Source organism: Phoenix dactylifera, chromosome 2, assembly GCF_051530095.1.
Source record: "Phoenix dactylifera cultivar Ajwa chromosome 2, Ajwa_hap1_PhDact_Kaust_v1.1, whole genome shotgun sequence".
NCBI classification, from domain to species: domain Eukaryota; kingdom Viridiplantae; phylum Streptophyta; class Magnoliopsida; order Arecales; family Arecaceae; genus Phoenix; species Phoenix dactylifera.
In genome coordinates this window covers 20,330,969-20,346,536 of record NC_143191.1, presented here as the reverse complement: position 1 = coordinate 20,346,536, position 15,568 = coordinate 20,330,969, and the positions used below count along the sequence as shown (strand labels likewise).

At 39.0% G+C, this 15,568-nt stretch overlaps 1 protein-coding gene across 2 annotated transcripts; it reads right to left on the bottom strand.

Moving 5' to 3' along the window:
• Positions 1–1,600: 1,600 nt before the first annotated feature.
• LOC113461393 (uncharacterized) lies at positions 1,601–10,670 on the bottom strand. Of its 2 annotated transcripts, XM_088715568.2 has the most exons (6): positions 9,478–10,670; positions 9,241–9,377; positions 8,973–9,118; positions 7,145–7,246; positions 2,101–2,265; positions 1,603–1,934 (listed from the first exon to the last, which is right to left on the bottom strand). In XM_088715568.2, exons 1-4 carry the CDS (start codon positions 9,488–9,490, stop codon positions 7,228–7,230), a joined length of 315 nt encoding a protein of 104 aa, XP_088571694.2. In that variant the 5' UTR covers positions 9,491–10,670; the 3' UTR covers positions 1,603–1,934; positions 2,101–2,265; positions 7,145–7,227. The 2 variants fall into 2 exon arrangements, with proteins under 2 accessions (XP_089784901.1, XP_088571694.2); XM_089928775.1 differs by having other exon boundaries at positions 1,601–1,934; positions 9,241–10,667.
• Positions 10,671–15,568: the final 4,898 nt, after the last annotated feature.

Here is a 15,568-nt window from a genome sequence, read left to right as displayed (position 1 = left end):
GAGAACACGAGTCGACCCCGGCACAACAAAGAAGACTGGCATGCTTTCACAAGTCAACCCTTGGATAAGACAAGTCGATCCCAAAACAATCTCAAGCGAAAGACAAAAAGAAATTAAAAACTAGATATCTACGAATCGACCTTGGAGAATCATGAGTCGACTACTGTCGAGCACGAGTCGACTCCAGCACAAATCGAGTTGACTCTAGAATAGCTTCAAACAGAAGACATAAGGTAGTTAACAACCATCCCTTTCGCAAGTCGACTGTAGTGGATCACGAGTCGACCTTTAGCAAGCTCGAGTCGACCCCAAAGTTAGATGAGTTGACCCCATAGTGACTATAGGCTAAAAAAAGAACACAACAAAAATAAGCACTTTCTCGAGTCGACCCCGGAAGAAGAGTTGAGTCGATCTTTGAAGATCATGAGTTGATCTCTGAAGAAGTCGAATCGACTCGTCTACATCTAACAATAGTAATAGCCAGTTTTTCCACGAGAACAGAATGGGCATATTCACTCTCAATAGCTATTTCAGCCTGTCCAGCAGCTAGTTCAGCCTCTTCAATGGCTAGAAATGGCCCTCCAATGGTTTTTTAAGTTATAAATGCTTGGGAACAATAGAAAAAAATATATGAAGCCAAAAAAAGCAAAAAATGCAGTATTTAGTGTGAGCTTTAAGGACTACATCCACCACACTTTGAGAGATATTATTGCAAAGCTTTCAAGCGCATCAAGTTCAACAAAGGCTTCCTCACGTGCTTCAACAACTAACTCTACTGCACTTCAAGGAGCTAATCATCTTGTATTTATCGTTTTTAGTTGATTGTAACAAGTTTCAAGGACTAAAACTTGGAAAAATTTGTGTTATCCATATTGAGCCTAGCGAAAGCTTAGATAAGGGGTGGTAATGGTTGATTACATGTCAAAATCAACTGAATTGATTGTGAGCTTGTATAAAATAATATGGCTATACTCTTGAATAGATTATAGTAAAATTCCAAAAATATATTTTTTGGGGAGTGGATGTAGGTATTGGATTTGGTGGGAGACTTTAACTGCATTGATGGCCCAGAAGAGAAACGTACGCAGGGGGGAGGGCCTTCACCAACAAGATCAAAGTCAGAGAGTTCTAAGAGTTTATCCTGGCCAATGGACTGAACGACCTTGGGCTCACTGGACCGAGGCTCACTTGGTGCAACAATAAGATGGGGCGGCGCGCGTTTGGGAGAGAAACGACAGAGCTTTTGCCAAATCGACAGAGCTTTTGCCACAGCCAGCTCGATCTAGAAGTTTCTATCATGCCCCGAATCTGGGTCATGACACGGCCGTGTTATTGCAAACTTTTGCCGCAATAGCACGAAGCCACATAAAATTTTGAATCCAAATGAACTATATTATTCATGAATGTCATAAAATATTGGAACAATAGGGAGCGATACAGAGATTCTAAAAATTTGTGCAATTATATTCAGTGAATCCCAAACCCTGGGGTAAGTCAAGCTCCTTGCTCCTTGCAGTCCTATTTATCTATAAGGACATAAATGAATTGGTGTTAGCTATAAAAGCTCAGTAAGTAACCATGTACAATATTAATTTGTAAAAAGCATTTTCTTTTGATTTTTCTTTTTTGAGTTCCTTGGGAATACATCATGTGCTCAGCCTCTACTGTCAAGTTATGGAAATTGGACAGTGGTGACCGGAGTCACCTGACTTCTAAATCAAATGGACCACTAGGTAACATCAATAAAGATCAAGTATATCATTTATCTCTAACATATAAGGAACCATACTGCTGGAATATATAAGCGGTGTTTGGAAAGGCACCTCTAACATGAAATGCATTCCGCCATCCACAAAAGAATATGGAGAATTGGTTAGCAGGAAGAGTTTCTTTCCCTTCTGCTTTAGCATCTTTAGAAAACATAACAGTTGGCTCTGCAGAAAAGATACAAAGAATTTAAGATTAATCTGTGAGAGAATATCATGCACAATCATGACCTAGTGGTTAAACTTTAAAGTACCACTTCTGCAACATCTCAATAGCAAAAGAAACAATCTTCTCCATGGAAATTATGGAAAAAGTAAGGCTAATACTACTTACATTTTTAACTAGGTACTTATGTGGATCAGCAATAATTTCTTTATGTGCCAAACCGCTTCTATGATCATGCTGAATTGCATGATTTACATCTTCATACACATAGGACGCATCAAAATCCAGCTTGGCATCAACAAAATGCTGCACAATATCAGCGATAAGGCATGCCTACAAGGAAAGAAACAATGTCATACTTGTTAGCACAAGAGGATTGAGAAAGGAGGTCTAATTCATAAAAAAAAAAAAAATCTTGAAATAATTCATAGCTTACACCAAATAAAATCAATCTAACAGTACTTTGGTTCATAAAGAGAACATAGATTAAATGGATATAGGCAACAATTGGCACACAATCCTGTTAATATAATAAATAAGGCATCTGAACTTCTAGAATTAGCATGTGAAACGCAAGAATGTCAAGGCTTGAAGTTGGTGATCTTTTTTCCTCACACAAAAGGATTTCTTGGAAGGAGATGCCTACCTGCAAGTATGGCTGGTTATGGGCCCTAACCGGGCACTTATGTGGGTTAGGATTTGGCAAAGCAAATTTAGGTTTTAGGCCAGATCCAGCTGCACCTAAACTCTAAGGTCTTAAATAGATGGAGCCAGGTACTGGCCACCCTTGGCCTTACCCGAGCTTGGGAAGAGATCTAAATCACATATATGCCTACATATTGTGCATACAATATGATATCATTAATTGAAAAAAGAAAACCTTACCTCTCCTTTCCCACCCTCACTGTCCTAAGATGGCCAAACTTCAGTCATGAAAGCCTGGCCAACTTCACCAAATAGTTTGAACTAGCCAAGCTTGGTTTAGGCGTGGCCTAATGCAAGCCTAGCCTTGCAAAATGGGCACCAGGAAAACCAGCACAACTTTGTGATCCTGTGAAACTTTCTGTATGCATCCAACAGAATCAAACAAGCATGCAACTTGAATTTGGCATGAGCCAAAAATAAAATCTGTTGGTTTTATTATTGAACTTACTATCTAGAGAAAAGACCTGTAAACTTAAAACAGATCTCCGAAATAGTTCAGATGCACATCTTTAAGGAATTACCATTATATTAAATTAGCATTTTACAAAAGTTCATTAAGTTACATAACATCAACTATTGACCCAACTTAATTGGTCATATCCTCTATGCATAGCATCATATTTTACTTCACATGGTTTGTCACTGCCCACACCTACTTATATAATTAAACATAAGAAGAGATGGCTCTAGCCAGTTCTATATTCAGAAATGTTGAGAATAAAAACGAAGAAAAAAAGAACAACTCTTCTGCAGATATCTAATAATCAACACACGTTTAAATTGTAATTGGTGTGTCCTGTCCGCATTGATGAAAACTTGCAGCTTTCATAATGTCTGGTAACTAATTCAAGTTTTTGACATTTCTTGCATCAAAAAAGAGTATCAATGCACAGGAAGAAGAGATGATACCTAGCACAATTCCAAATGAGAAGTGGTATTGACAAAACATTGGAAATTTTGTTCACAACTAACAGCTGTTAGTAAGACACTCAATCTCTAGCTGAATGCTAGACCTGGCAACACGAGTAAAAACTATCCTCGACTAACAATCAGACTAGAAGCTTTATCACAACACCCCCCCCCCCCCCTCACACACACACAAAAAAAAAAGATGAATCACAATCCATTGAGGAGACAGGAGCTAATTCTTAGGAAAGGATAATGAAAAAGAGGTTCAAGATAAAACGAGATAACCATAATAGCATTTCTCAATAATACACTAGTTTGAAGAAAAATTATATTAGATGGTTTAAATCATAAATCAATTTACAAAGAGTCATGTGCATACAAATAGAAGGTTGATGCTCTCCTAAGAATAAAAGGTCGCACGTATTCTTGTCAAAATACGTTGATGCATTAGTTCAAGAATGGATGCATAAGCAATAACATAATGTGAACAATAAGCATGAGAGACTGAGAAGCCTGCTCAAAATGTTATATGGTTTCCATATTGAATATCCTGCATAAAACAACCAACAAATTCAACTCTGACTAGATATCAAGGCACAGAACAGAAGCTGATCAAGAATAGCATCGACATGGATAGCTATTCAAAGAAGTCCAATGAACAAAAAACAAAAATGAAGACATACTCATCACAGGTCTCTCTTAAAATGAAATAAAAATGAAGGAACCACCAATGGGGACAAGAAAGCTGATGGAAACAGAATGAAACAAAAGAATATATACACCGTAGACGACATACCTGAAGAATTGAAATTCTAGCCTCATGTATAACATAATACATGATTAAATTTAGACAAATGCTCAACAAAATGTTAGAAGCGTTGATAGAGACTATGCACATAACAAATCTCAACAATAAAAATCCTTATAAAGTCCTAGCACCTCCTTCATATTTTTCACTGAAGCAGTTTTGGAATATTGAAACACGACGTACAACGTGGGCTATCATCCAAAGCTAAAGGGCATTGGCTAGAGTAGACAAGGAAAGGCAATGTAGCATCTACTCTCCATCTAGAAGCATAATAAATCATAAGACCAATATCTAATCCATGATAATTTGAGTTTCCCTTTTGTATCATAAAATTAATCCTGTTACGGGGGAACTTAGCCACCATGCCCCACGTGACCGGCACGCGCGCCCAGGAAGACTACGGCAGCCCCTTGATCCAGCAATCCGACCCCGAGTCGGACATCTTCGGCTCCGCAGCCCGACCCCGAGTCGGCTGCCCCTTGATCCAGCAATCCGACCCCGAGTCGGACATCTTCGGCTCCGCAGCCCGACCCCGAGTCGGCAACCCCTTGATCCAGCAATCCGACCCCGAGTCGGACATCTTCGTCTCCGCAGCCCGACCCCGAGTCGGACATCTCTCGACAACGACAGGCTATTCCCCAGAGGCACGCCGCAGCCTTCTGCTCCACTACTCCCTGCAACGGTTGTATCTGGCGCTGCTCCACGATCCCCTGTAATGGCCGTACAAGGCGGAGCTCCACTACGCCCTGTCATGTCCGTACCCAGCGCTGCCCCACGACGCCCTGTAACGGCCGTGTCAGTGGCAGCTCCATCGTGCCCCACGATGACGAACCCCCCTGAAAGACCCCCCAGCCTGGTATATATGCGGCTGGGGGAAGAAGGGGGGGTAAGCAAGAACTTCTAGAGCATTCTCCTACTTGCTACTATTATCTCTCCTTCTCCTCCAATCTCCTCTGACTTGATCGTCGGAGGGCCCCCACTACCCCAGTGGTGGTGCGAGGCTTGCTTGCAGGTTTCCCGGTGGAAGGTGGAGCGCAATCAACACCAACCAAGGCAACTCAGACGGAATCCCGTTCACACCGCTGTGCCAATCGTTCTCGGTTTGGACCACCAGCAATAGTTGGCGCTAGAGGAAGGGCCAGCCTCCTCTCTCTATTGACTACCCTCCAGGACTGTGGGGGCCCGTTGGGGTAAAACCTGGCCGGAACCTTCCCGCTGGGGGGGCTATGTTGTGGGGGGGGGAGGGGGCCTTGAATTTAGTCCCACATCGGCTAGAGCGGAAAGGTTCCGTGCCTTATAATGAGGAGGGCGAAGCCTTTTCCTCACGAGGGCCCTTTTGTGGGACAAAACCGTGAGGGCAATCCCCCCGTCAGCGCTGGACGCGCGGGCCGGAAACGTCTCCCTCCGTCAGCGCTGGACGCGCGGACCGGAGCACCCAAAGCGGACAATACCTCGTGGGGGACGCGGTCTCTTTCTGCTCGGCTCGGTTGGGACTAAGGCTGTTGCCGGGGTGAAAATCCCGCAACAAATCCAAAATAGCTTTTCTTTCACCCTTTATAGTAGAATAATAATTACATGAGGGAATTGTAATTCACTAGCAACATTCTAGAAGGATTACAACTAGAGGACTCACTGAGATGGACTTACATTTTTTAAATTAAAAAAACTTGAAATGATAGAGTTCATCAAAATAGAACTGTTTTCACCTTCTATGGTAGAATCAGAGAGAAGTTTTAATGAGACAAGACTCTGGCAGTAAGGGCATCAACAGGATAGACTAATAATAACATACCCAGTAGTATCTTTGGAGATCCTAGCCCCAACTAACCCCACCCATAGAAACAATAATCCTCTACAAGATATAAGAACATATAAGTAAATAAAAGATCTACTACATCAACATTAATCACAAAATGGCATGACCATTAACACTAACAGGCCATCTAATAATGCAAAAGAGTCAGCATATCAATTTGATAAAGGGCGTGAGCACTCCACTCAAGTATGTGGAAGTGGGATATCGCGAATCGAGATGTGGATGAAGTCATTGAGTCATGTCCAATCTTTCTTTTCTTGTTTTTCCTGTGACCAACTCGACCTTAAGGGAGAGGGGAAATTGATGTCATGTGGGTAAATAACAAATTTAATGGGCTACATGCAAGTAAACTAGATATCTTTAGATACCACGGAGTTCCAACTGCACATAATCAGATACAACAGAAGCCAAATGATGGGTTCTCAACTTTCAAAAATTTGTAAGAAGGTTTCATCTCAAAAGAGTTAAAATGCAGCCATCTTATGTTACAACTTAACCAAATAACCATCACAAACATATGAATGTCAGATTACATCAATTTCTGGATAAATTGTTAGATGCTGACAAATAAGTTGCTTCCTGCTTCAAAAATCGCCTAGATATCTGCAAAAAATTGTAGCTTCAAATATTCTAAGAATGAATCATGATGGAATACAAAACAAATATTGTTAATGTAGAATATTACATATAAACCAAAATTCAAGAGCATTTTAAAAACCAAAGATATCACTGAAAAGAACTTTGGTTTTTTCAAAACTACCTTATTACTCGTTATCTCTCATTAGTTTACTCTGTGGCCCAGTTTTCAAGTTTGAGTACCTTGCTGATATCAATATATTGAGAGAGTAAAACCATCAAAAATAAGAAAAACATTAAGAAAAGATAGAAAAAGAACCAAACCTTCCTCACCATTAAGCACATATTACATAGAGAAAGAAAGATCAAACCAGGGCTGTATAGAGCATTTGATGTACCTGACTAAAGCAAAAGAAGTCCATTAAACCAACAAGTCCACGTGCTTGATCTCACCCAATATGTCGGGTGCCGTATATCTCTTTTATTTTCTCCAAGCTAAGCTGCATGACACCCGACAAAACACAAATGATATCATGAGAAGACATAATCCTTCAATGCTATTTTTAGTAATGTAAAAATCACAATGTTAAAAGCTTCAATTTGCCCGAGTTTCAGAATCTGTCTTACCTCATAAATGTAAAATGTCACAACAACTAATAAAGGGAAATTGCTCAGAAATTATATACCATATCTACATATGTTTAGGAAGGTATGAACATCATTTCTCTTTACTATAACAATTGTCTGGATATGAAGGTCTGAGACTTCGAGTAGTGAAGAATCTCATTTAATCTCCACCTCAGTTCTCCCTATTTTCTCCCTTCCTCTTTACACACACATTTTTTTTTTTACCAAGCACAGTGTTCACTTGAAAGCTTCAAATTATCCAAGAGAAACAACTTCTCAAAAGAACTATCAGCTGGGAAAAGTTACAGCTGTTCTTTCTCAAAACTCTGCTGATTTTAATCATTTTCGAATCTTTAACCTAAAATTTCTAATTTATCTCCTATGAGAAACCTATATCATAGTTCTTCATGACCTTCCTCTTCTCCTTGCCAAGATCCTTCAATAAATCATTTTGTAAATATGGCATTTATATTCTTACTCATACTTTTCTTTTCAACTTGATCATTTTAAATCACTCTTGTTTGGTATGTATAATCAACTTTCAGAACATGTCTGCATGACAACTGAGTGAAAGATGCATGCACATGACACACTTTAGATCAGAAAACAAGCAATTTATCACCCTATTAAACCTTTTCTTCTATATCTTTTTCTTCCTCTTTGTTGAACTCAGTATGATTACTTTTTTTATACTTAAGGACCAAAAAACTGCTGAAGCTTATGGCCAGAATTTTACGCCAGAAGATTACCAAAAGAGGCCATACCATAAGATTTGTTCAATGGCTCACATAAATTAGATGATTAATCAATAGCTCATAAGACATCTAAATGACCATCACAAGATGCATGCTACAACTTGTCACACAATATTTTCATTCACGTCATTAAAAAGCCCTGCTACACAAGATTTAAGGAGCACATTTCAAATTATGCAATTAGATACAAAGTAAAAGGTAATTCTTCCCTTTAGATGATCTCAACAGAAATAAAAGAATATATCAATCAATGGCTTCTATAAATACCTCTATCTCCATGGAATAGAAGGTTTTTTTCATTTTTTGCAGGGCCACTGAGGAGATGTCAAAAAACATGTACGATTTCCCTCCCTAAGTTTCAACATCAATTGTCAACTGATGCTTTATTTCTTGAATTTGCTGACTGAAAACAACAAATCCAGATACTCCAACACCAAAGATTTCAAGCACATGGAGTCAAGATTACCTCAAACTTCAACATGTGACCAAAAATAATTAAAAATTATAAACTCTCATCCTACATTCAAAGATAAGAAAACATTAACCCGATAAACTAGTAGTGCAGAAAAAAATGCACCTTATTCTCATTATGAAATTACTAACCATATGACTCATCTTATGCAGAATTGGCATGGTTCAGCATCTTCTTTAGCAATTGTTTAATCATTGATGAAGACTGCAAGTTCTCAGAAATCCTAACAATTCTCACTACCAATTAAAACTCACTTTTGAGTGGCACAGATGCAAGATAATTATGTTTTTTACCATATAAAAACCAGGAATAACTAGACTCTAACTAGGTAAAACAGGACCACATATTCTCAACAAACCGCAAACAGCTCACCTTGTGACGTCCAAAGAAGCATCCGTCTCTATGGACCCAAAAAAATCGAGTTTCAGAAGGCACCCTTTTAACCTATCATAGTACAGACCCCTGATAGGAAATGTACGATCATACTCAAACTGCAAGCAACTTTCTGGATACTTAAGCTGAAAGAGCCAGATCCACCAACAAAACAAGATTAGTGCCCCCAAGTATATCGAAAAAGAAAAAGGAAAAGAAGTTAATAAAGTATAAGACCTTGCACCAGGAACTGCACTGAATAACTGACCTCATTAACAAGGTGCTTTTTTGCAAGGTCATAGATCAAACTCTGTAGATTTTCAGAGTAATGGGGCAATGTATAGTCATAATCAAAACCATAGACTTGTATGGTGTCCAGCCTAAGACTCTTATTGACATAGATACCTATAAATTGCAACATAGAACGGAATTTTAGAAGTAAAGTTTAGTTTTCTTTCTTTATTGACCAATGATAAAGTGTGCGTGTGTGAAAAGCGAGAGGGACCTTTTGGATTCATCTTGCGCAATTCCTTTATCGCCACAGGAATAAACTCCGCTTGGTCTCCTCAAACTCATGCAGGATCTTCTCAATCTCATCCTCAGCCTGAATCCCATTTAATTAAACCTGATCTTATTTAATTAGAACGTTTAATTAGAATCTACAGAGTTATTTTTCGGTGATTGCGATATCAAATTGCACAGATCCCAAAGTTCAAGATGAATTTAGCAAATCAAAATATGATTTATGATTAAAATTTAATTATTTCATTAATGGTATCAGGTGCTCTAAAATAAATCAGATCAAAGGTAATTCATATCCCTTTGATCATACAATAAGTTGAGAGCTCATATTATTTAAAAAAAATAAACTCTTACAAAATAAAATTCTTGTTTAAAATGGCTTCGCCCATATTACTTAAAAAGCAGTGAATGTATTTCATTTCAGCGATGTGGGACTAAATTTTCTCCTTCACCAAGCCCCTTTCCCCTTTGTTTGAGAACAGAAGAAGGGAGAGGAGGCTGCCATGGCCGCCGTCTCCCCGGCCGCCGTTGTGGCCTGTCGCCCCGGCGAGCCGGCCGGCTCACCGCCGCAACCCGGCCGGATCGCGGCCGCAACCCACCACGGCCGCCATGGCTACCGGGGGCGGAGGGGAAAAGGGGAAAAGGAGGAAGGAGGCGGCGCTCCGGCTTTCGCCGCCGAATCCTCCTCCCATGTGATGGCCGGAAAGACCACCGGTGGCAAGCCGGCTAGCGGCCGGGCCACCATTACGGAAAAGAAAAGGAGAATAGGTTTTTCCGACGGCTATTAAAAAAAAAAAAAAGGAGGACTCGGCCGCCATAGCCATGGCGGCCGACACCCCTGCGGCCAGCCACAGCGTCCCCAGCCGCGGCCAGCGGCGCCAGCCGGGCCTCCCACGGCGCCTGCAGCAGCGCATGCGGCCGCGACCGCGGCCTGCGGCCGGGCCCTGCGGAAGCACCGGCGGCCTATCCGGCAGCAGCCGCGGCCTGCGGCCGCGCTCGCGGCCTCCGCGGCCGTGCATGAGGCCGACGGCGGCGGTTGCGCCACCGAAAGGATGGGAGGAGGTCACCGGTTTTGGCCTCCTCCTCTTCTTTCGATCCGGCTCGTGGGAAAGATGAAGTAAGAGGATCGGGTTTCGGGTTTTAGGTTCAAACCCGAAATCCGAATCTATTTAAATAAATAAAAAAAAGACGGATTAATAGATTTCGGATTTTTGGGTTTGAACTCGAAATCGGAATTCTTTTGACTAAACTGTACGTTTTGCTGTTAAACCCCTGATAATATGTTATTCTGAAAAAGAGACTTCAGAAATTCATATATAATCTTCGGAAGAAAATTGAGTTACAGAAGGGTCCTGAAATATATTTATGTGGTCTCTGTACTCAAGTTCCATTATAGAACAGTACTCTAATAATTATGTATTACTCCCTGTAATGAATTTATTGCATAAATGATCAATTTAGATGCTTTCTTATGATGAAACATGATCGTTTAAATTATTCATATTTTTATGATAAAAGGGTGATATATGCATGAGACGAGCCAAAGCATAATGTAGAAAAAGACATAAAAAAATAATTTTTTTTTGTATATCTGTGGTGACGAGCCAAAGCATCCCATGAATCTTAGAATGCTTTAATTTAATCAATAAAGAGTCTTTTATCACCATCTCATAAAATTGAATACTTGCATCATATATAATGAATCGGTCCCAAAGGAAAGTCATTATACAAGGTTAATGATGGGATAAAATAATGTTATTAGTATGATATTTATGATGAAATCTTGTTGCCGAGAGGCCTTAAATTCTTCATTAATATTGAACGATATCTAGTGAAATTATCCATTAAATAATGGTGTTTAAGAAAAGCTTATCAAAAGGGCTACATGCCTAAGAAAGGCTGGTATTTAAGTGAGCCTAGTGCTCCACCACCGATCTGGAGCTGATCTGGCTATTATTTTTTGGATTTTTCAACTAGACATATAAAATTCCTTAAATATCATACTTGATGCATTAGTTTTATCATAAAGGGGTAAATCATGTAAAGTTAATTTTGATTTACTCACTAAATTGCTAATATGGGTTAGTAATTTAGATAAGGTTTTAGCATAATTATAGCATGCATATTGATAGTAAGCATATGTTTTGCAGCTTTATTCCCGACAATTTTTTCACAATCCACATCATGCATCCCAATACTTAATGGTTCAAATTTTTCGGAATGGAAAGAAAAACTGACATTTACTTTTGGGTGTATGGATATTGATCTGGCACTTCGTGAGGACATGCCACCTGTCCCCATGGAGGAAACTACGCCAAAGGAGAAAAAGTTGTATAAGAAGTGGGAGCGGTCAAACCGCTTAAGTCTTTTACTTATACAAAATCATATCTCCAGAAAGATAAGGGGCTCAGTTTCTGATTGCAAAACTGCAAAAGAATTCTTAACAACAGTGGAAGTGCAATTTGTGAGTTAAAGAAAGTCCTTGCCAGCGCCTTAATCTCAAGGTTTGCTTCCTTAAAGAATAATGATAATGGTGGCATACGCGAGCACATTATGGAATTACGTGACAACGCTGCCCAATAAAAATTATTGGAAGTAGATATGTCAGAGACTTTTCTTGTACACTTTGTTCTTAATTCTCTGTCTATGGAGTATGCACCATTTAAGATCTCATACAACACACATACAGAAAACTGGACTATGAATCAACTTCTAGCCATGTGTGTTGATGAGGAGCAGAGAATAAAGCAAGAGAGGCAAGATAGTGTTTCTCTCACCTCTCATAAGGGAAAAGGATATAAGGAGATCGGTGGTACCAATCATCATATTTCTGTCAAGAAGAAGAAAATGAAAGTGTCAGCCAAAATGATTGATAAAAAGCAAATAAAGTGCTTCTTCTGTAGGAAACAGAGATATTTGAAAAAGGACTGCACCAAGTATAAGAAATGGCTCAAGAAGAAAGGTACTTTTTTTTTTCTTAGTGTGTTATGAATCAAATTTTGTTGATGTACCTCATAATACATGGTGGATTAACTCTGGTGCTACTATTCATATATGTAAAACTTTATAGAAATTGTTGAATAAAAGAATTCCAATGGATAGTGAACGAAGCATCATTATGGGAAATAAGATGCGTTCATATGTGGAAGCTGTTAGAACATTCAAATTGACCTTAAATACTGGGCACATTTTGTACCTAGAAAATACCTTCTATATACCTAGATTTTCAAGAAACTTGATATCTATTTCTAAACTTATTTCGTTTGGGTACACTGTTTCATATGGACCATCCTTTGTAAACCTTTGTTTCAATAATATTATTGTTGGTAATTGCTTATTAGAGGATGGTTTATTCAAATTAGTCCTTGATACAATCTTTGAGCTATCCCTTTTATCTCTGCAAAATAAAGATCATTATGGATTAAAATGTAGCATGATAAACGAAAATTTCTCTATGTTATGGCACCGAAGATTAGGTCATATCTCCATAAAACGAATCAAGAGATTAGTAAATGATGGAATTTTACTAACTCTTGTCTATAGTGATATTGAAACTTGTTTAGACTGCATCAAGGGAAAGCAGACTAACAAGTTTAAGAAAGGTGCCATAGGAAGTACAAGTTTATTGGATCTCATACATATAGATATATGTGGGCCCTTTTCGTCCCCATGTTTTACAGGTCATAAATATTTTATCACCTTTATTGATGATTATTCATGCTATGGGTATCTCTACTTATTGTATGATAAGGCTGAGGCATTAAATATCTTTAAGCTTTTCAAAACATAGGTAGAGTTACAACTTGGTAAAAAGATTAAAATTGTGAGATCAGATAGAGGTGGTGAATACTGATGAGAGCACAAAAGTGCGACCTACATGTCACTAAAATTAGTGTTATTGCTAACGGATAATGATAAATTCACTGGATTAATATTATATTTGGGTTTGACACAGATTATCATAAATTAGAGATAAAATGCATATTGGTACAAATTTGACTTCAGAAGGATCCCTTCCCAGACCCGACCCGGTTGAAGATCGGGTCGGGTCCGAGTCGGGTTCGGGTTCGAATCGGGTCCATTTTGTTTGTGCTTTTGGGAAAGAATTTTGGGCAAATCTAATTTGGCCATATCATAACTATGAGGTGCTGAGTGACCCATGACTTGAAAGACTTGCAATTGACCTCCAGTCAGAACAGATGACCCGTGACGAACTAACTCCCATCTCAGGAGGGCAAAGAAAATCCCAGCGCCCCAGCCATCTCCCCCTTCTGGATTCAAGACCTCTTCTTCCGCCCGTGATGCAGCACCATCTCCACGATCCGCCCAGCATCCCTCACTGCAATCAAGCAATGCATGATCCCAGCCTATGAAGTAGCCAAGACCCCATCCCGTACTCATCTTCCGCTTCATCAACGCCTCCTCCCAGCGTCCGCCCACACCGTCTGCATCTCCAATGGTCCCGCGGCGGCCTCCAACGTTTCCGTGATCAAGCCTCCCACGATCACGCCATCATCTTCAGCCTCTCTCCCGTCGATCTCGCAGCATCTTCCCAGCAATCTCTCAGTGGCCATCGTCCCACGCCCGCTCCAGCATCACGCGTCCGTGAATGGCGTCCAACCGTGTCCGCGTGCCAACCTCCAGCCCGAAATCCAGCCACGGATTGACGCCCTCCGCCCCTTCCGGCATCCCAAGCATCCTCACTTAACCTATAAATAGGGTGGCCATCGGAAGAAGAAAAGGGGGAGGGGAGCGCTCGGCAGTGGTGCGGGGTGGAGACCAAGAAACAGGGGAAGAGAGGCTCTGTTTGTGAGAGAAAGCCCTGTTTAAAATCCAAAGAGAGGAGAAGCTCTGTTTTCCAAATGAAATTATATATTTTATTCTCTCTTTTAGTGTTCCACTGAGAAGGATTACTTGTTCCTTATTTTTATATTTTTTTTTCTTTTTTACTCTTGTAAGCACTTGTCCTTTTATGCAATCCATAAATTTATTTTATGCAATCGATATTCCAGTCTGCAATTTTTCTAGCACTGTTTTCATCCAATTTATGCAAAAGCTTTAATTTCTATTGTTTTTAATTTCTGTATTTTTAAGTTCCGTTCTTCAACTTCTGTAATTTTTCTTTTTATGCAATACAATTAAATCTTCCTTCATGCAACTTGTGTTCGCTTCAATCTTCTTGTTTTCATCCATTTTAATTTATGCCAAAGCTCTTCTTTGATTAGTTAAATATATAAATGCTCTTTGAATCTAAGTACATGTCTTTTAGTTAATTTCAATTAAAAAAAATATTCTCCGGTAGACTAGAGAATCCATCAACATCCTCAAAATAATGTTTTTCTTCTATCATTCGAAAATCGATTTCGAATCCGAGTGAACGTTTTAATTTTTATGCAACTCCAATCGCCTCCCTGTGGATCGACCTCTTACGACCACTATTCTTCGAGTAGAAAAGGTGAGAGTAAAATTAAATTAAACTTTGTTTGTCAGTTCTAACAACGATCTGTTTAGCATATTTTTAGGTAAACAGAAATTGGACAACAAAATTTTGCGCCGTTGCTGGGGAGGCAAATCGAGAAGCAAGAATGATCACGAAGATCAAATCGAATTTTGGATGTCCGGAGTGAACGCACTCCGGTAGTAAGTTTTTATTTTTTCTTAGTTTGATTATTTTTAGTTAATAATTTTGTAGTTATTAAATTCTAAAATTTGAAATTCGAAATTTAAATTTTTTTAAAAAATAAAAAAATTAAAATTCAAAAAAAAGATAATTAAAAAAAATTGAAAAAATTCAAAAAATTCAAAAATTCAAAAATTTAAATTCAAAAGTTGAATTCTAAGATTCGAAATTTAAAATTTAAATTTAAAAAAAAAGTTAAAAAAAATTAATTAAATCAAAAAAATTAATTAAATCAAAAAAATTTAAAAAAATTTATTATTTTTGCTAGTAATTGATAGGGTGCAATCCTCCGAGGTTATCATACCTCTATTGGGGCTCCTCACGGAGTAATCTCCAGAGTTTATTCAACGGGCATTCGGAGATTGACTGACGCATAAGGATTGTGTTTAGTTTA